Source organism: Athene noctua, chromosome 1 (genome assembly GCF_965140245.1).
Source record: "Athene noctua chromosome 1, bAthNoc1.hap1.1, whole genome shotgun sequence".
Lineage (NCBI taxonomy): Eukaryota > Metazoa > Chordata > Aves > Strigiformes > Strigidae > Athene > Athene noctua.
Window position 1 is genome coordinate 73262207 of NC_134037.1, and position 22157 is coordinate 73284363.

The 22157-nt window shown below is 39.1% G+C and overlaps 1 protein-coding gene across 2 annotated transcripts in view; it reads right to left on the reverse strand.

The window, feature by feature from the left end:
• Window positions 1–22157, reverse strand: part of PLEKHG1 (pleckstrin homology and RhoGEF domain containing G1) — a 130388-nt gene that overhangs the window by 6295 nt on the left and 101936 nt on the right. For both annotated transcript variants that reach the window (XM_074896564.1, XM_074896565.1), the window contains 13 exons: window positions 19697–19766; window positions 12838–12884; window positions 12210–12360; window positions 11080–11211; window positions 8606–8788; window positions 8422–8517; window positions 8226–8312; window positions 5975–6008; window positions 4873–4968; window positions 3617–3655; window positions 3119–3141; window positions 2064–2282; window positions 425–541 (listed from right to left, as the gene is read on the reverse strand). In XM_074896564.1, the coding sequence (XP_074752665.1) occupies window positions 425–541; window positions 2064–2282; window positions 3119–3141; window positions 3617–3655; window positions 4873–4968; window positions 5975–6008; window positions 8226–8312; window positions 8422–8517; window positions 8606–8788; window positions 11080–11211; window positions 12210–12360; window positions 12838–12884; window positions 19697–19766 (1294 nt within the window). The remainder of the gene's footprint in view (window positions 1–424; window positions 542–2063; window positions 2283–3118; window positions 3142–3616; window positions 3656–4872; window positions 4969–5974; window positions 6009–8225; window positions 8313–8421; window positions 8518–8605; window positions 8789–11079; window positions 11212–12209; window positions 12361–12837; window positions 12885–19696; window positions 19767–22157) is intronic.

Genomic DNA, 22157 nt, shown 5'->3' on the forward strand with positions numbered 1-22157 from the left:
CCCTTGCCTATAACCCTAGCAGAAAGGTATGTCATGCTCTCTAGCACATGCCACCAAAAATTTCATTTTCTTTTCGGAGTAAATTTTCATCCAGCTCCAACAGCAGATCTAATTTACAGCAAGGCCACATGCCACCTAAAGCTAATGTGAAGGATGCTGTAGATGTTCCCGGCCAGAGGTTGGGAAAGAGAGGGAAAGATAATTTTGTTTGGCTTAAGTTAATGCCGATTGGTTTGGTCAGTTGTTTTTATAACCTGTCCCAAAAAGAATCATCCTTCATCATACAGATGAATATTTCAGTGATATGAATATTAACACATGACATAAACAGAAGATGACTTATCTGTCTACCTAGGAAAAATACAGATTTCTTTGACATCTCTATGATGCACAGCAAAATAGAACTAAAAATAAAAAGATATACCGGTGTTTCACACTTGTTGAGATTAACACTTCTCCGTTTTTCAACATTTTCAGCAGCTTGACTATTAAGTCTTTTTCTTCCTCCTTTTGATTTCTGCAGTGAGTTTTGCTGCACTCCCTGTGATTTAAAAGAAAAGGGAGGGGTGATAAAATCTACAGTTCTTTGTACAGTCTTGTTCAGTAGAATTATTAGCAGCTAGAACAGGCCAGGTATCCGTTCTGGGAGGACAAAATGCTCATGAGTAGTCAGAGCACTGCCACAAGAATGATCCAGAGCCTATTAAACTTCCTTTACAATAACCAATTAAATTTATATCAATCCATACAGCTTGTCAAAAGGGGCTGAAAGCAGAATCTGTGTATAAAAATAAAGATGTAAAAGAATACCCAGAAATTGGACAAGGGAAAGGGGCTTAATCTCCCAGCCAAAGCTATATAACAGAAGGTGGTCACATAAAAATTCAATTTTCAAAGTATTTTTTCACTTTTAAAAAGGGGAGGGGATAGTCTCACTATCACTTGCAGTCTTGAAAACCAGAAAGAGGTCTAAACTAAAAAAATATACTGTCATCCAACTTCCCAGGAAAAAAAAAAACAACAAACAAACAGAAGGCCAGAATGTTACGTGTTGGGCAGTGTCCAAATTAACTCAGACTGAAGGGCACACATGGTGGGAATCTGAGAAGGTACTGCTGCCACACCTACGATTAAACACTAAGCTACTATTACACGTTTTTACAGTGGTATTATTTCACACACTTACTCATTCTTTTGTTCTTACTCATGTCAGGAAGAGGGAGAATTACAAGACACTGCAGTACACTGATATGAGATACTATTTTTATCTAAGATTTACAGTGCAAATAGTGTAATTTCAAAAATGAAATGCACAGTAAACTTCAAAAATAATTTCAATAATGGGTTTAGGATAATTCACAAAATAAATGGACCACACAAGGATAGGACCTCAGCATCAACTAAACCAAACAAACTGAAAAATCTGGATTCTTTAATACAGCCACATTTCAAAGCTGGGATTTAAGTCTTTCAGAAGTACTACATATGTGTGTAAACATCACGTAGAGTCGGGAAAACTGTGCAGTAGTAACATATAAAGATTGTCATTTTCAAAAATCTGATTCAAAACTTCTCATATTAAAGTTCACATGTTCCTAGCTACTGCCAGCAGCTCACAGGTCAAGAAACATCACACCACACATGGTAGCGCCACAGTCTTAATTTACTATTCAAGTCCTTGCTTTGGAGACTTGAAGGCATTGCTTCCACATGTGGCCTAAAAAGGTTCCTTTTATGTCATCAGCTGGAGAAGAAAGGAAAAGTCAGTTTTGTGCAACAGATAAAAGCTTTCTGTCAGAACTAGGCTTGAGGACTGCAAAGGACTAAGTAAAATCTCTTTCAAGCTGTGGGGATTTCTTCCTCTGTATAGGGGCTAATTTTACATCTTCTCTGTAAAATGCAACAGTGTGTCATGTGAGGTCTAAATAAAAATATTTCTAAGGAGAGAAAGTTGTAAACACCTTTAACACGTTCCTGCCTCCTTGCTGTTTTACAGATAATTTTAATCCCTCTTCCATCCTCCACAGGAAAAAAAGATTTTATTTTTCCCCTCTTTTTCCTACCTGTTCAGACTCTTCTTCATCATCAGCATCAATCTGTTCTGTAGCAGAAGTCTGAAGATTTTCATCCTGATCGCTGCTGTAGGCAGGCTCAATAGATTCTTGAAATTGGCTCTCCAGCCCACTGGATTCCAACAAAACCTTCTTCCTAGAATTTAGCAAGGCTTCATTTGATCCTAGTTTGGTAGCTTGAGATAACAGGGCTCCTTCGATACTGATCCGCTTAAAAAAACATGACAAAACTTTGATTAGAAGTTTATAGAGACTACATATTCTAGTAAGACACTGTTCTACATCAGACTTACAGGCAATGTTTAAGCCACATTCAGCTAGTTGCACTGAAATTAGATTTATAAGGAAATAAGTAAAACAACCGGTATTTTTCCATCAAATATTTAGACTTGGAAAAAATATATGCAAAACCCCCCACCCCAATCATGGGCTCCAGTGTTATGGCATCCCAGTGAAGTCATATGTAATGTACTCTGTCTTACACACACACACACTTTAACTTCCATCCCCAGGACCTGAAATTCAACATGACACATTCAAACTACACTGGGAACTTCATCAGAAATTCTTACAGAAAATGTAAAAATTAGAAATGTTCCTTTCCATCTCCTTAAGCTGCATCTGCTCTGTTTGGTCTTATATCATGATTTATATTTATGATACATATATCAGTATAAGCTGAAATTTTCCAGTCTTATTTAAGGAATGCAAAGACAATATGCTCCAAAGAATAAAGACTAACTTTATACACAGCAATTCCATGATTATAGTGGTATTTAAGTACCCAACAGCATTACTAATTGATTATACTGTAAAGTACAACAATATATGCATCAGTCATTTTTTCGTTATTAGATTCCTGAAATAGTTGGCTGTTATTTCTATTGCTTTCATTCCAGTAACCTTATTGGAGATGCTAAACAACATTTATGGGTTTGTTTCCATTCTTAAAATCAACACAACCAAGAAGATGCGGATTCTACAGGAAATACTGTGCTTTAAGTATTTTGAATGCAGTAAACCAAGAAATAGAAGAAATTACTTACCTTCTGCATATCTGGACTTATATCTGAAAACAGAAATATATACTTCATCATAAGGGAATAATCAAACTGGTGTCAGTCTACGCCCATCTTAATGCTACTCTAATATCCCAGTTATGAATTCCCAAAAGGGAAATGCAGCAGCAGTTGAGCAGATCTAGGGTCTCTGATAAAACAAAGACAGCATGAGCTTTACCTCCACTTGAGGTCTTGGTTTTGTAACACTGATGTGATATGAGCAACTACTCACAATGGCCAAGACACTGTGTTCAGTTGCCAGCTTCTAGGATGTTTATAGGACCAGAACCCAAGTGTGGAAAAGCAGACATTAGATTTAAACATCAATGTTTTGTTTTCTTTGCACACTTCCTTCTCTTCCCTCCCTGTCTCCCCCACCCCCCAATGCATTCAGGGAAAGTTATAGGAGAAAAAGATCCATCTTTACTTGTTCTACAAAGTACAGAAGCACTGGGTCAATAAACAGTAGACGGAGTAACTTACCATTTGACTTCAAAACTTTATGGACTCTAGACGAGGGTTCTGAAAAAGACAACAACATGTTTGAGCACTCCAGCATCCCAAAGAAAGACAGGGGCATCTTGGCCAACTTTTTATAACACAGACACTAAAAATATAAGCTTCTGATGCCATGCAGGGAAGTCAGATTTTAATTTCTTAACCAATTTCCTCACATGAAAGTATTTCTTGAAGTGTCAAACCTACAGTTGTTACCAAAAATGTAGGTGTTTCTGAATGCAATAGCAGCTGCGCTCCATACAACAAGCCACATGTAAAATTTTATTCCATGTTAAGATTCCTGCTTTCAAAAGCCTTGGTCAGCTCTGTTATTGCTCTAAGTTGCTGGAGGTTTCCTATTAGGAGTACGTACGAGGTACCAACAGCTTAGCAGGGCCTTAGAAGCGTAAGTAGTTGAACATTACATAGGAGGTCATTTGATAAGTATTTTGTATTATTCCTTTTACAGGCAAAGCAGCACCAATGCAATCCTTCACCTCAGAAGCAAAGGAAGATGCCTGAAAAGTAATTAAAACTTGGTTGTTTTTCAGACACAAGTGCTGCTATATGATAAACCACTACATCAATGCTCTCGTGAACCTTGTTTATGTCATTCCCTACACAATGTTACATACTCCAAATTGGAAAGGTCTTTAAGTAGCTGAAGAGGGAAACACAGTGACTGCAACATGAATCTCCCAACTACACAGACATTGGTAATGGCTTCAAGAAGAACCTAACAGTAATTATGGATGTATGTTTGAGCTAAGAGGAAAAAAACCTCTGAAGTCAGCATAACCACCTCTCAAATCTCTATTAGCCATAAGGCAGACATTACACTAAGTAAAGATAGTAATCATGTTTGAAATAACAAGCCTATCATAATCAGGATGTAACCACTTGTGAGACAGAAATTATTTCAGGGAGGGGGGGAAATATGTCAGACTGGCTTTCTTGCATAGGCATTATTTTATCCATTAGAAAGTACCAACCATTCTTTATGCATCCATCATTAGGAATGCATATCCATGACATTAAATGAAACAGTGGATAAAAAAATAAATCACATAAACACAAATGGTTAGTAAGATGATCCACCCGTATCTGAGAGATGCTGTGCCATGTTAAAACTGCATGGAGTGCAGGTTAAAGACCACTTCCACATGCCCAGCCTCCCTCAACCCTGAACAACCCTGCTTGTTTTTCCTTTTGCCATCTTGGTGGTTGAAGAGTTTATTCACCTGATTTCCTTCTCACTCTGTGAGGAGCAGTGCCTTCTTTAGGCTGGTAGGATGATTTCATTTCTCCCTCAGGGCTATAGTGGAAGCCTGGGTGATCTGTGAGACAAGCAGAGGCACAAGGAATAAAGACAGTGACAAGGGTGCTGCTTCACACACCTTGGCAGCTCTCTTTGGAGGCAGTGCCATCCATCATCCTTTGATGACTGATATAGTGATGCTTCATCAGAGCCTGAAGCAACACAAGCAAGATATGCTGGTGTAGCGTAGCTGTTAACCACCCAGCCACAGAAACACTTCAGTTGTGTCTTGCTCCAGATGGTTAACCCAGCAGCATTTATCCACCATGATCACATTTGCCAGTTTCTCAGAGCCTTCCTGACCAACTCTCTACAACAACTACGTCAATAAATAGCAAGCCCGCCTTACTCCAAGACTTCCTTGGCATTTGTAACATAGGACTATTGTTCTCATTTCCCTGCACTGTGAGGGATCACTGGCAACACGAAGAGCTAACGCAGTTTGCACCAGCAAAGGCAGCAAGCCGAAAATGCAACAGCAGGGACCATGCAGATGGGACTATACTCAGAGTGTAGACAGCAGCATCACACGTGCATTCTAATGCCGACTCCTGGGATGCACACAGGTAAACTCTTCAGACATAAGCCCAAGCCTCACTGTCCTCCAGCTGTAGGTTTGCCAGCACAAAGTCGTAACACTGCTACATACTTCTTCAAGCTGCATTTGCTCATTACTAGCCCTTCAGTGGGTACTAGCCAGAAAGAGTTTATGCTACAACACAGGAAAGGTCATACATTTAGTCAGCATGGAGTAAGCAGAGGAGCATGGCCAGGGTTTACAGAAGGTCTCATCTGCCTCTTCCTTGCTCATCAAGAGACATAACTTGTTGGTTGCAGATCAGTCAGCCCAATGCCTACAGAGCTCCATGGAATCTGCAACCAATTTTGGGTTTTCCAGAAAGGTCATAATTCAAGGAACATAAGCCTGGCCTTCTTCCATCTCAGATGAAACCAACAGTTAAAGCCAAACTTCTGAAGTTGGCTTATTCATTTTTTTAAAGAGAGATGAAAAAGAACCAACTTACGTATGGCATCCATTTCTAGAATTGCCTGCTTGGCCTGAAAAAGTAACAAATGGAAAATTAAACTGTAAGCAGAAGGACAAATTACATTGCATATTACAGACAGTAGTGAGTTTATATGTAAACAACAGCAAGTTTAATTTTTGAACTAAGAAATATGGTTAGCAGCATTATTTTCTGTCTTTCTCTGTGTGTTGGACATGTTACATATGCAAAGAATAATTTTGCTGGCAGGAGCTTACCAGAGCTTATCTTCAGGGTTTCACAAAAAAACCCTGTTGCTCACTGCACCCGGCAGCTCTGTCTTGTGTGCCCACCTCCCTTCTGGCAGCACAGGGGGAGGAGCATGTGCCCACAGCACCCACTGGTGCAAGGAATTTCTGGAGGATGAGTGATGGCACATCCAACCACAAAAACTACTTTGGCTTTAAAGACAGGGGCTGGGCTGTGCTGAGATCATTCTGCACGTCCTGGGTCTCCTCCACAGAGGCTCAAACCTCCAGAGATCTCTCTGCAGGTCCCAGAACTTAGAGCTGTCGATATGCATCTCCTTATTCTGCGGAGATCGGCACAAAACTGGCTCTAGTACCTGGGAATCACAGGGGTTTTTTGTGCTTCACAGAACATTTCTTCCCTAAAAATCAAATAGTTTAACTCCTTTACTGTTTTTCAATTCTGAAATTGTTGGCGCAGAAAACACCATCAACCTTGCCTGTTTTAAGAGTTTCCTTGAAGAACAGCTGACCAAAAAAAAAAATAAAAAAATCATAATTTGGTTTGAGTAAGATTGAACCAGGATAAAAAGCATCTAATTTTTCACATTTTTTCTTAATAGAAAAAATAATCTGGATGTTTTATCAAGCGTATTGGCTAATAAATAAGAAAATAAACTAGAACAAAACATCCTACGTAACCTGCTTGCCCTTCTACAGGTGCAATTCTGTAATTTTCCACCAGGCGTCATATGTGGACTACTATTAAATTCTCCAAAAACGGCAGAGAAAAGAAACAACCGGTTTGTTTAAAAAAAAAAAAAAAAAAAAAAAAAAAAGGCAGACAACCTCAGAGATTTATTTGGCTAGACTTTTCTTTCTCAAGTGAAATTATTTCTCTGAGCAGAAAATGGCGTTATATTTTTGGTTACACATTTTTTCCACAGATAAAAAAATTCATTAAGAAGTAAGAAAAAAATCTTGATAGAAAAGCTGAGATCATGCTGTAGTATTTGTTTTTACAACCTAATAAACTGCAATGAGTATTTACATTGTAAGCATGGATACTAGCATAAACATTATACCTTCAGTAAACTCAGTCAACAAAAAGAGGAGAATTAGTAATAGGGCTAGGGCTTTTTTTTCTCCCATAAATCTTTTTGTTCAACTGTTGAAAATGAGAGTACAGCACCATGTACATCAGTCACAGGTAACATTTTTTAGCCATTACAGTGTGAAAAAAAGAGTCAGGGAAACTGATCAGTGAAACTAATACTAGGAAAATAAAGGCAGTAAACTCAGTGGAAAAAAAAAAAAAATCCTGCTTCCACATGAGTAAGTGGCTGCTGTGTCATGGCAAGAGTTAATGACGGTTAACACCCTTTGAGAGATGAAACATGTTACACTTTGAAATATCACCTGGAGCTCTAATACAGGATTTCATAAATAAAAGGACCAGGTTTCCCTATTCCAAGACATTACAGCTATGAATATGATATCAGTGCCTCATTTTCTCTGGCATAAAGCTTGCCAGCTATCTGACCAAAAAGGGCCTAGATGTCCCAGCTAAGGATGCATGGGTCAGGATGGGTGTGTGTATTTGTAAAGTGAAGTGGGTGCTGCCAGTGGTTTCACTGCTGTGATATTTAGCCAAAACAGATTAAAATTAGCTTGGTAATGTCTACACATGCTGCAATTAGAGCACCTCAGTGCTGTGCAGACAGGCAAGCTAGGGTATGCTCTTACAGTCAAGCTTTCTGACACTACATCCCTGGTTACTCATATCTTAGTGGGAAAATGCTAATACAGAGAGCAATGCTGCTAAAGCAGTTAAATTCTTCCACTCCTGTACCAAGCCCTGTAGATGCTTACAGTGGAGCTTTCCCATTTATTTTGAGGAACTTTAAAGACATAAGTAAACAACATGTTAATTAACCTCCTGGAGTCCAAACTTTCTGTAAATTGCTATGCATCTTGCAGTGAACAAGATTGCTTTAAGTTAGTATAAGGAGGTGTTTTGTGGGGTTTTTTATAATTTTTACCTTGGCAGGAATTTTAGCAGGGTGGTTTTCTAGAATTAACCTCTTCAAGTGAAGAATCCAAAGGCGCTTGTCTTGCTGTGACTTTGCCTGATAAAAAAAAATTGTAGCACCATGAGAAAAGGTATTATTATGCTATGCAGGGTCAGGAATAGCATATGGTCATCAGTGAGGTTATCCAGTGGGAATTCTATGATACCTGGACAGTATGTTGCATCTTGGGATTTTTGTAGTGGAAGACGCTAAAGCTAAGTGGTTCCTTTGGTATTACTTCAACAAGCATCAGGTTCCCACACTGTAACAAAGAGAGGCAATGACGTGAATCACAGAGGAGTTTTGGGGAGATGCAGAGAAAACACATTACCACCTGCTCTCTGACATACCAGTATGTGAGCTTTGTATGCAAACATTTCATCTCTCTTTTTTGTAATTAGCAGCAGCTTGTCAAAGAGGAACAGGGTGCGCTCATTTTTGGCCCGCTGAATGCGAAATGTCCCTTCTAACACCAGCTCCCCGTAACTCGTGAGGTCTGGCCCTTTCCAGTTAGTGAGCAAACTCTGTATCTCCTGCAACAGATCAGAGAAGAACAACCAACATTTATTTCTGAGATCTTACTGAAACGAAGACTCAATCTGCTGAGGCCATTTCTACTCTCCTATATAACATTCAGCATTCAACAGTGAAAAAAATCACCATACACTAAGTTGCTAGGTTATGTGCACCATTGCAACCAGGTGCTTGGAGCCCTATGGCTAATCCCAGACTAAAACATGCCCTCCTGAATACTGGTTACTGCCTGTGTGTGGACTCATCGAAGAGCCCTACGCCTCCTGGGTCAGCTTATAATGAAACTGCACAACCTCATATCCTCAGACTTGCAGAGATGGAAAATGGTCTGTAATTCAGCCATCAGTTTCTCTTGTGTCTGCTCTCCTCTCCCCTCTATGTCACTAACCAATCTCTCCTTACATTTTCCTCTCACCCTGGGTATTCTTCTGAAGTTGTGTGGTCCGCCACTGGATGAATTATAATGCTGTGTCCATGTCCTCTATGCCCATCACAGAAGACACTTCTGTGAAGTGTTCAGACTAAAGAGATGCTTCTTAGAAGACTAAAGGACCAGAAGTGATTTGGTCAACTGATCATTTGAAGATGAAGATTCATTTGTATTTTTAATTATTTGCATACATACCATAGATATTTCTCACCTTCTTTATTACTTCAGAAAAAAAAAAAGGCTGGAGAAACAGCTAAGAACATCTTCACAAGCCTGTGTCACTTAGCTATGGCTATTCTTGTTTCCTTGGGTTGCTTGGTTTTTCCATCAGTGGCAATGACATAGAACTTAAGGATGGGACGGCAACTTCTAAAAGCAAACTAAACCTTAACTAGGGAAGTCTTTAAAAACATCCATTAGACTTTAAACCTGGCAGCATTAGCAAAGCAGGGACAGATTTCCTCATCCTAGGCTGGTCTCTCTAGGACCTTACACTTTAATACAGCATTCAGCTAGTAAAAATCTCAGTACATTTGAAGCAGAAACAGCCTAGAGCATTCACAAGAAGAAAACACCAAAGCACCACTTTGGACTATACACAAGACTGTTATAACAAAAAATTTAAACATAATGAAAAAAGTTGTATTTTATCAGATCTCTCCAGGAACTTGTAAATAAGTCAGGGTATAGCAGAGGGATCAAGTCCATCACTGTTGAGGGGGACTTTGCACAGGAACTGCTGCCGCAGTACTTGCAGCATTACAAACCGAACAGCAGTTCGATAGCCCACAGAAGACCTATCCTTATGGTTGTGGAAACATTTTACTTTTTTTGAAGGGTAACTATGAACACAAACATTTTCCACAACCCCATACATCTGCCAGCTGAGCTCAATAAATTAAAAAAAGATAATGCTTTTTTCCAAAAGCATTTAACTCTCTTTATTGCCAAATATTACTGGTTATCATTACTCAGATTTATAGCAGACTGCTATTAAAAGTCATTAGCATGCATTTCCAGCAATGTGTGGCAAAGGTTACGATGCTGCAGGCAAGATGTTATCAAATGTAACTCTATTCTCCCTATGCATAAACAAAAACAAACCACAAAAAATGAGGGCAAATAAGTTGCATTTATGTTAAAAAGAAAAAAAGGGATAAAGAATAACATGGTGTAGATTTCTGGAATGATATCAGCCTATTACTCCCTTTTATAAACTAAAAAATCCCCCCAGATTTCTTAAAGTAATATAAATACTGCTGATGAAAATGTAACATAAAATCGTGATTCACTGGGAGATTTGAAACAGAACAAAAAGACCTGTAAAAAGAGTTTGCTCTCGAAGCCAAAAGTTAATCAGGGTGTAGCTTTTGTTTTCTCCTCAAAAATTCTTCATCTGAAGTGAAGTTAAACTTTTTCTAACTATCATGTTTCTAGGTTTATACTTTTCACAATGCAACTGATAATGAGTCTTCAAAAACCCAAGAGAAAAGTACTTAAACAAGAAGCAGCACAAGAAACACCTCCAAACAAAATTAATCAGCACAAAGGGGAGAAATCGGAAACCACAGGATTTCTGAACAAAGCCATGCCCTGGAAGAAAGAAAAGTTATCTTAAGTTCCATATTACTGCAAAATAAATGCTTTACAGGATGCTGCTTGTAGGGTAGAGATGTCTGAGATTTTCCTGCAGCAGCTATGACCATGGTTTCTAAGATCAAACAGCCACAGGCATACTCAACAGGAGTCTAAATTATGACAGACAAAGATTAAAAGAAAAGATAAACTAAAAATTATTAATGGCACCTGTATTGACAAAAACAGCCACAGGCACCCATAAAAATCTCTTTGGGAACTCACCTGAAGCCTGATGGCATGTTCATGTTTCCTCTTCATGTCATTTATATGCCACGCCACTCTCTGCATTGTATCTATGGCATCCAGCACCACATCATAGCCCTCAGTGTCCTTGTCAAGGTGGTTTTCTATTTCCTGAGACAGGGGGGAAAAAAAGTCCTGTCATTTCTAGATTAATTTTCCCAGCTAGACGCAATACTACGTTTTTATCTGCACTATTTTGTCTTTGCGTTACGATTACTCAAATGCGGTGTTCCTGCTTTTGTTACTATTGCATGTTGTTATCAATTTAATTAACATAAGATGACTAACAAAGAGAAGCCTTTATGGTCAGTTTAGTAGCAACTATACTTGCAAGCAGCCGATGTGAGCAGAGACGCACAGAAAGTTCACAGCAGGCTGGCAAGGAGACCTTTTCAGACAGAGTTTAACAGCTTTCTTAAAACACAGGACATATCTACATACTTGCAAAACCCCAACAGAATTACTCTAGGCATTATTTTACAGTTGGAGAGCAGAAAAGCATCAGACGTTTTAAATAAGGATCAGTGTCTTTACACTCCACTAGACTATGACTCTCTAATAGGAAACAGATGTGGAAAACATTAACAATAAAGCAGGAATTTCCGAAACTTGCTTAACTCAATTCATTGAATATGGAAAGAGTCCCCACTTCCTCAGTCATTCCTCTCCACAAAATTCTTACCAATCAGGGTGTTTATATGTCTTTAGTCCTTCTTTCAACCACCCCCAGCATTGCAACATGTGGAAAAATGCTGGGTTTCATTGGAACGATAAATTTGTGTACAAAATTGTTTTTTCATTAAAAGAATCTTCCAAAGAAGTTCAGAATTACAGACCAGTTTTCAAAAAAAAAAAAAGCTAATTATTTGGATGCACAGATTGATTCAATGTGTCTAAGACAATTACCATAAATTCCCCACTCCAAATATATGCATATACTGTGAAGAGACGAAGACAGAAAAAGTCTCCATATGTAGAAATCAAACATCCCCAAAAGAAAGAGCATTTAAGGAAACCCAGAACCTTTCTAATCATCAAGCCTCGTACGAAAGGCAGGAACTTGGACGTGCAGTAGCCCTAAACTACATAAATTTCTAATGGATGCTTACGTGCAAAAGCAGGTGGTACTTGAGGATACGCTGGACAGGTTTCAAGAGATAGGAGCCCAGGGGCAGAGAATGCTGCAGCGCTTCTTGTCGCTCTCTGAAGAACTTGGCCAGCGCCTTGTTCCGCATGCACTCTGTCAACACAGCCACCGACCTGGAAACATCAATACAGAGCTTTAAGACACACCGTCTCTGTAAGTCTGTAGGTAAAGTCAAGAATTCTTTCATTCTTCCCTTGTAAAACAGGCCAGCAAATTCCTAATCCAATCACTGCTGTTTCTATTGGGCTTGGCTTTTAAGTTATTCATGCATTCAGTTATGCTTTCCCTTCACATGCAACCACTCTTTCTTACTGGGAATTATATATTTGGAGCACTGCAAAATAAGACCATAATTTTCTAAAGGAGGATAATAGCAATGAGTGGTAAGAACAATCAGAACAAAACTTCAGATGAGCATATCTCGTTCTGGTATGGTTTTTTTTGTAAAACAAAATTTTTTAAAAAAGGTAAACTCTTTGACCCTTCTTCCAGTTTGGGAAGAAGAGAAGCTGATTTTTTTGTGTAGACTGTAATTTGCATTACATAAACTGGCCACGGGCAAATGAAGTAAGGAAACCCAGAATTCCTACCTTGGGTAGTTGGTGCAGTACTGCGTATATATGTGGAAATCTTCACTCTGCACGGGGAGAAAATGTTTATATATTCAGATTTTGTCAAACTAGCAGCTAATACATGTGCAAGATAAAGATGATGACATCGAGACAACGCCTCCTCCAGTTGCTGAACAATGAATTCTCTACTTTCAATGTGACAGAATGTGACAGTCCTAACACTACCAGAGACCTATTTATTGAATTTCATTTTCGGGGGTTGGGGGGGAGGAGGAAGATTTTTTCCTCTTCTTGAAGGAAAAATAATGAAACCTACACAGAGATAAAACAAATGGCTTAGAAACAGAGCCTCCAAGGTCCTTTATGACAATCTATACATCTTAAAAAACAAAACAGAACACCAGCACCAACCCAACCTCCCTTTCAAACAGGCGACTTGCACATACATAGTTTTTTGTGTGCTACAGCGCACAACTGCTTACTAGGAGAAGTAAGTTTTGCAGGTTATGTTTCGTATGAAATTTTCAAGCAACTACAAATACTTTCACATTTAAGCACAGTCTAAGTGTGAAAATTAGAAGCCGCAAAGGGATTTTTTTAAAAAAAGTAAATTATGACTCTGTGAAAGCAGACAATTATTACCCAAACAAGTTGTAACTAGATTTTGGTGGGTTTTCACATTTGTCTGTCACAGTGAAATTGCCTACACCTAATGCTGACAAGCTTCTTCGAGCAAAAGCCTGAGTTTAATTTTTTTCATCTTTGGCCTCAGATTTTTTTCTTAATCACCATCATTTAATTCTGTGCAGAAACAGGTTTCCAGAAACATTCCCATGTGCTTTAAGCTGACATCTGCCTATCAACTTCTATCCTAAATAATACGCAATTTCTGCAGATTGCTGAAATCCTAAAGAATAAGAAAGCACTGCAGAACAGCAAAGTACTTCTAAAAAACAATTACTTTTTCTTTCCTGAGCCCTAAACCAATAAAAAGCAATCCTCCAGTAGTAAACAAGACCGCAGTTTCCACTCGAAGCATCTTCAGAATGGACCCTGGTATTCTGCAGCACAACAGCTGTGCTCCACAAGGGGTGGTCACTGGTGAATGGTGAGATCAAGTCCCTGCCTTCACAGAAGGCAACAGTGCTCTGAGGAGCAACACCACTTGGGGAGAGAGTTGACTCAGGCTGTGGCTTTTGTTTCTCATTGTTGGGGTTGGGGTTTTTTTGGCCATTTGGCCATTCATCAGAAAGAGCCGGCTCAGGCAGCAGCCTTCCCCACTTCCAACAGCACTGCTCCCTTCCCTGTCTTGCAGGGGTAAAGCACGTTGTGCCATTCACTTCTCCAGTGAGCAGTGATTCGTAAGGATGCCATATAAAGTAAGATTTTACTCCACTTGAGTACAAGTCATTACAATCCATTTCAGTATTTCTTACCGGATTTCAGTATTAATTGTTCTGAAAAATAACAAAGAACTAACAAACCTCAGAGCACTGCAGACACAACACTGTGTAATTTTCTTGGGCAATCACTACCGAAAGAGCTAGCACTCATAAGTCAGGTGCTTAAGAGAGAGTATTAGTATGAAATTCAGTATGATGAAAAATTTAGTTTATATATGCATATATTAATACATGGTTCTTGTTTAGAGGATTTTGGTATAATTTGTAATATATTCCCATGGCTACAATCATAGAATAATGCAATTTATAGAACTACTTCATAAGCAAAGTACAGAACATTTTATGCCGATTTGTTTTTATATATTCATATATTCTGCTCATAAATCTAGTCACAATTGTTCTGCTCTTCAAAGCAAGAAGAAAATAATACCTGTTGTGAAATTTTAACAAGTGAAAGCATTATCTGTAAATCAAACAAGGCCAAACACTTCAGGGTTTCAGAGTGGTCTGAGTGCACATTCCCCACAAAATCAAAAGCAAGTCTGAAATCCCCAGGAGCCTTTTCACACTCTCACTATTTTGGTTTTTAGTTTTGGTTTTTTACACAAGGTCAAAACTACTTGCAACAGGATTTTTGGTTTTAAAAGAATTTTAGTCTAGATTAAGTGGAACAAACTTTTATTTAAAAAAAAAAAAGGTAATTTCTCATGCCTTGAACACCTCTAAAAACTTTAAGAATGGCTTCACAATCATCTCTGCTTGCTGAACAGACATGATGCCAAATTTCATACTGCACTTACATGTGTACTCGCTTCATTGCTCCACGCTCATTTCATCACATGAAACCATCAGAAAGCATTTACTTTTACTAAGAGCATTTACTTTTACCAAGTTATGCAAGCATAATGCCAGTAGAAAGTCAATTACATGTATTTTGCCTCCAGAATGAGATCGTTGATATGCATTCAAGCTTAGGAAGCTGGTGTGAATCAAGATCATACACCTTGCCTAGGCTCAGCAGAATTCACGTGGACACACTGGGAGAGCGGCCAAGAGAGGCTCTTCCTCAGCCTGCAGAAGCCACACAACTTGGGGTGGCCATTCTCCCACTGCCCGCCTGGTGACCCAGCACTTCTGAGTGGTCAAAGAAGGGACTTTTAGTTCACACGCCCAGCTCGCATTCTCAGCTCCACTGCAGACTCCCCAGAGGGAGCGCTGCATTAATGGGAGTACATCAGGCACAAGCCGTGCAGGCTAAAGCCAATGCTGCAAGTATGTTCAGAAGCAACAGAAAAAAACAAGACTAAGATGGATTTAACATATTTCTATCAATACTTTCACAATGTAAGTGAAATGCCAATTATGCTCATCAGTATTTCTTTGGACATTCTTAAACTTACTCAGCTTGAGAGTTGTTTCATTCACCTCTACTGCCTCCAAAACACATTAAAAATGATCTCTGCAGGGAGACTGGAATTGCTCTAGTGTTCATTTTTAATCTGGGGGCCCAAAGCTGTTGTGGTAAAGGGTGCAAAAACTGAGACCCAAGCTGAGTTTCTCTGCACTGACTACAAGTCACCCTCTCAAAAGCAAAGCCAAGAATAAGCAGATCCCAGCTATACTTAGCTTGTCCCCCACTGCTGAATCAATTCACTGCGCGTCTCCTCTGCAAGAAATTAAGTGCCAAGCACGTGGCTACAGCCCTGATCTTCTCCCAATTCCTGGTGCACTGTGCTTTTTTACAGCCATAAAAGGCACTTTAAAAGAAAATGGAGGCTGAGAAGATGAGCTGAGTCAGAGTGTAAGCTGGAGCCAATTGCCTGAATCTCCTCTTTATTAATGAGATGCTAGATTAGAGTAATTCTCCCTTTCTCCTTGGTTAAGATGTTGGTGTGTCTTTCAGAAAACACATGTTCTGAATTTCTGGGGTGCTGAGTGAGAAAAGAGACATGCCAAAGTTAAGCTCTCCTTTACAACAACTCACTTAAATGTAAATGTGTGAAATACTGAAGTCAATCTTCTAATTAACATTGGCATCATTACTATGAAAAGGAAAGACTAGGTTGGCAAGAAAAACTTATAAACAATCTTTTATGTGAATAATTAAGCTATAGCTAAGCTTGCACTGAAACCCTTTTATCAGCCTCCGATTAGTTACCAGCAAAATGTCTCCAAGACATTTAATGTACTAGAGTTAATACAGTTCCTCTAGACAAAGAGACAGAACCAGAGCTGGTAGAAACTAAACTAGTCCATCGCTACTCTCAGTGGCAGGTTATTTAATGAAGCAGCCATCTCACACTGTTTAAACAAATACCACGGTGTATCATCTGCATCTTGGTGCAGAAAGGTCATGACCAGACATGCTTTTAAAAAGCGTGCTTTTCCACATTTGTGTCTATTTCCCTGTGAGTTATTAATGAATGAAAATACCTGGAAGCAGAGGGATTTAATACAATGTTATAAAACGTTATTAAATATTTCTATGAAGTCATAGCTTTGGATGGTTATTTTATCTGTTACTGAGTTTTACGTCACTGGCTAGTTTACACTAAAGACATCTTGCTGAAGTCTGTTAACAAATAAAAGCTGCCATTTTAGGAACTATTTACTCTGGGCACTCAGCACAACAAATGTTAAGATAAAGATTCAAATCCACAATTATGAGTTTTTCTTCAAAGTGTGCTAATGTGATTTGATAATCCTTACTGTATCTCCCTTAAAAGTAAAAGTTGCAAGGCTGTTTACTACTCAAGCATGAAAATTATACACAGGAAACAGTGATGTATGATTGTGTGAGGAAAGTATAATACGCTATCCAACAAATTTTATGAGCAAAACCAAGTAACAAAGTTCAAAGAAACAGTCTATCAAACACAGTCCAAAATCAGACCTTAAAAAATTAAGCTCCCTACATGTTCTCACAAATACCAAATATTTTAGTTCCAACAAGCTCCAGAGTTAACCATAATTGTTCTGTTATACACGCAAACCAACTCTGCATCATTTCACATGAGTCCTGAAGAAAGAAATGGCTATTACTTTATGCAGTTACTGAACTTCATGAAAGGCAAAAAAGCAAACACAGTACCTACAGTGAAAACGTGAGTATACGTTGAATTCCCAACACCTACGGTATTCACAGCTGAACCAGTAGGGTGAAAAAAATGGCACTAGATCCAGAGCTCGTGTAACCTAAGCCCACTTCCACTGGAAGCATTAAAGAAGCTCCAGCAGAGCAACATCCATTAGTTAAGGCTGTGAGCTATGACTTCAGCATGATACTATCCCCGGGTTTAACTCACAGTGAAGATCTAGAACACCCAAAGCCATCAAACAATAAATGGCCAAAGTCCCGTAAGACTTGAAGGACCATGTACTGCCAAAAAAGGCAGTTTTATTTCCACTACTCAATGCTGGGAAGATACAAGCAACCAAGAATGGACAACTGGAGTCTGTTAAAGACAGTCAGCAGTTGCTGTAATGACATCTTCACGGCCAAAACCAGAACTGTGAGATATTTTAGTATTGTTTGATTTTGCTTTTAAGTGTTTGCACTTGTCTGGATGAAGCTAAAAAATGCTTGTTAGGACTGCAATCTCTAGCAATTTCTGAGCCATCGGGCAGTTGCCTGCCAATAATACAAATGCTAAAAGCATTTGACAAGGGAACAAAAAGCATAAGCAATGATATGCAGATGGATTTTGGAACTAATGGCCAGAGAGTCTACCAGAAAACTCCTTTCAGCTGGCCAATATGAATGAGAGACCAAGTTTTTCCTGGACTTGCTATTATCATTGCACCACCTCTGTTTCATGTCCCAGCCAGGAGTAGTCCCAGTGGACCCAGCTATAAGCAAGCAATACAGCAGAAAGATCTACCAGCTCCAAACAGTGCTATCTGTAAATATCCTGAAGGCCTCACAATTGGCCTTTTCACTGCATGGGCACTCCGCTGACTTAAGCTGAACTTCTTGTCCCGCAAGACCCCAGATCCTTTTTTGCTAAGCTGTTTCCTAGTCAGCTGGACCCAGCATGCACATGGGGTTATTCTGTTCCAGAAGTAGGACTCTGCACTCACTCTTACCCCATTCTCTCTCCTTCAGTTAAATACAGGCTATTTAGAGTGATAACAACATGCCATAAACCTCATTTCAATGGGGCAAAAATACATCCTGCTTTTGTAGCAGTGATGCCAACACTAAGATCTCTCAGTGCTTTCAAAAGATCAATTACTAGATAAGTAATAACTTTCTCAAACTCAACTCAAGCAAGCGATCTGGCAAAACAGCAGTACTAAGATGGTATCATCACTCCCCTTTACAGTAAAATCCCTTGTGTCACAACAGTGCCAAACAAATTTTTGGACCACCACAGGAGGGTGGTCCAGTTAATCCTAAATCCTTGTGTTAGGCCTACTACATTGAATGCTTGGTGCTAGCAATATTGAGATCAGGACAAAGTACAAAACATGACAGGGTTTGGTTTTGGGGTGAGGGGGTGGTGTTTGTGGCTTGGGTTTTTTTAAATGGAAAAAGGCAAACAAACCTACAGAGAGATTATCCAAATTTAAATAACTACATGCCCACTCTTACACTCCTCTTTCCCCAGAAATACCATGGAGACGACATTATTTCTTAACACCTTTGGGCTCTACAGATTCCAGGCATATGTAGGTTCTTTGGTGAAGTCTGCAGTGAACTAGAGTCCTCTGTAGCCCAAACTACTTAATCTCTTGTCCTACCCATTATAGCCATGCCCCTGCCCCCTGACTGGCTCTCTGGGTTTCCTACAATGAAGGACACCTACTTCAGTTCCCTGTGTTTCTCCTGCACCTAACAAAAACTTCTCCATAACTTTGGGGTTCAGACTTGCCCAACAGAATGAAGATGGCAGATCAATGTTCAGAAAATTCAAACATTTTGGAGAGAATGAGATTTGAATCTTAAAGCTAGGCTTTAGGCCATCCCGTTTAAAAAGAAAATTAAAGGTATAGCTGCTGGATTCAGGAAAAAAAAAAGTATTTTGGAAAACAGCATGGCCACAAGTAGGTTAAGGTTATTGCCTTTTCTAAAAATGAAGCCAAGTTGTATTCTCTAGATGGTTTTAAGATGATAACGCATAACTGGAATACCACTTGATCACCTATATTAAAAAAGGAGGAAAAAAATAATCCCTGTAATACTCATCAAAGTGATCTAAAAATGAACCCTAGATCAACAGCTCCTCCAGTTCAGATACACTTATTGAAGAAAATAACACCTTTTTCTTGATTTTTTTAAAAAATGCAAATCAGAGGGATATCCCTACCACGTACTAAGAGAAATTCATTCCCTTTCCATGGATTTGCTAGTTTTTCTTGGCTGAAGTCACAGAAGCTGTCAGAATTAGGTCTCAAAAGCTAATAAATTAATCTTATTTCACCCGTATCACTCTGCAACTGGTGTGCTGCAGACTTGTGCAGTAGCCACTTACCTTGGAAACAAAACAGTCTGCTATAGCCACAGGATCATTTTCACAGTTTTCCAAATCTTGCAGAAGTTCACTAAAGCAAAGAACAGGAAAAGGAAAGACAGTTATGGCACACCTTGGTAGCTTGTATATCAACTAACACAATTTAAAACTCATGAAATGTGAAAGATACTGAAGCACATGCCCTGTCCTATAAAGACATCATACATTCTAGGAGCTTTACTTGACTGAAGGAGATGAGAAGCTGGTCTGAAAAACACAGATGAGAACCAGGGATGTATTACACATACAAGAAGAATGGTAATAAGCTCACTCAGGACAATTTGTCTACCTTTAGTGGGTCTCTTCACTGAAGAAAAATGGTTAGCCTGGAAGAAGTTTTCTGGAAGCAAAGATATAAATTCTACACGCATAAAAATAAAACTTCACTGAGAGTATTTTATAATCTTGACATGCCAAGCAGGAAATGAATTCATTGTAACAGGAGCAAAGCAATAAGGGACCATGTTCACTGTTGTATGAGACTCAGTTCTTGAAAGCCAAATCAGCAAAAGAAAGAGTTTAAGCAGAAGAAAACCTCAAAGGTCTCTCCTTGACCCAAATCGTCTTTAGTCTTACTGAGAGATGTACTCAGAAAAACAAGAGAAGAAACCAAGTTTTCTGCCAAATTGTTCTCTGATAGAACTTTTTTTTCCTCCCCTCCTTCTCATCAGATGATTTTCCATTTAGGGCTACTTTTTTTCCCAGTTCACAGCTGGTTCCCCGAATGAGTTCTGCATGAGAGTTGCTAAGCCTGTACCTAGAGAACTACCCTTTTCCCCTCTAAGCAGACACAATTTCCCTCTGTAAGCAAGAAAATGAGTAAACCAGAAAAGTTTCCTGACTTGTTCTTTCCTTCTTTAATTACTGGAGGAAGGAAGGGGAGAAAACGTGCAATCAGTCACAAGGAACAAAGATACAGACTTAAGGTTCAAGTGGTCACTAAGCTACTCTGTACAGCAACAATTTAACTTCCACACCTCATAAATATGATAAATGAATATGAATAAAAATATGACCCTTGCTTGATACCCCACACTCATGAAGCTCCTTTACATCAGCAAAAGCAGCAAGCTGTAGCAACTCTGATCATAACCATTAGTTATGACTGACTGTGTTCCACACATGAGTTTTGGAAATAACATCAACCACTCTGAACAGGCTCAGATTCCTGCTGTGCAGCAGGCAGACGTTCTCCTGATGGCTTAGAGTATGTAGCGCTTCGATTGAGATTTTACTCCTACTGGTCTCCTATAATACTGCATTATTTCTCCTACAGGCTACAGTAATGCAACACTTAAAGATTTCATATATTCATGCAATGAGTCCAAGTTTATGTAGTAAATATGCTAGTAGCTTGTGTCTTCAGCACAAGCCCATAGTGTGTGCTGTGCTTTGAAAGATTTTGTCACCTATACTGCACTCTCTTTGGGCTCACCTGGCTGGTAAAAATTAGATTGGTGAGAACAGCCTGCCACTGTAAAAATAACAAATCTATCATGCCCAGGAATCCTGAAAAACTTAAATAAATCCCTATAATACCAAGTTGACATGTAAAAAAGCAGGGCTATTATTATAGGCTACATCTAAGCACCTGGCAAGAGGCAGAAGAAACAACAGAAAAAAGCATTAGTTCCTTTCACCTGACTAGCCAGAGATTTGACGCTGTTCAGAGATGGTACTGCAGCTCTCGGCCTCTGCGACTTGCTTGTGCCAGTCACCCAGGCAGGAAGGGAGCACAAGGGAGCACCATCAGAGGAGCTCCACGCTCTTGCAGCTGAATCACTAACAAGACTCAGACTGAAGCAGGCCACAAGTTTAAGACCATGTACTGATTTATATGGCTGGGGTTATTATGGGCTGGAAAAATCTGAATCTGTATGACCATCATCAATAGCTAATGCTAACTCCCTTGGGATGAAAGAGGTAAGCATAAAGAGACTGACAATTTTTCATGCAGTGCTTTGGTTATCTTTTCAAGTCAAATGAATAAAAGTTTCATAACAATGTAATTTAGGATGCTTTCACTTTTTGAAATACAAATTATTTTCAAGACAATACACCTATTTTGCCCTCGTGCATGAAGAGTTTCAGTAGGACAAAGTGCAGGTTAGTATCAAGCTCTTAACTACAGGAGATCAAGAGGAGCAAGATAAACACATTTATAGGTCTGCAAATAATCACCATATCTGCACAAACAATTCAGGCAAGGCACTTGTTTTAAAATGGTACGGTGATGATATAAAATTAATAAAATCTAAAAAAGACGCAAGTATTTTTCTCCTCTGTTTTGATCTGGAGTGAGTGAGAGATGCTAGTGACAGGGCCATTTAGATGGAATGGAAGGAATGGAAAGATGCAGGAAGGAAACAGTATGGTTTGTCCTGAACTCATGACCAAAAAATCCAGTTGATGACCACGTACC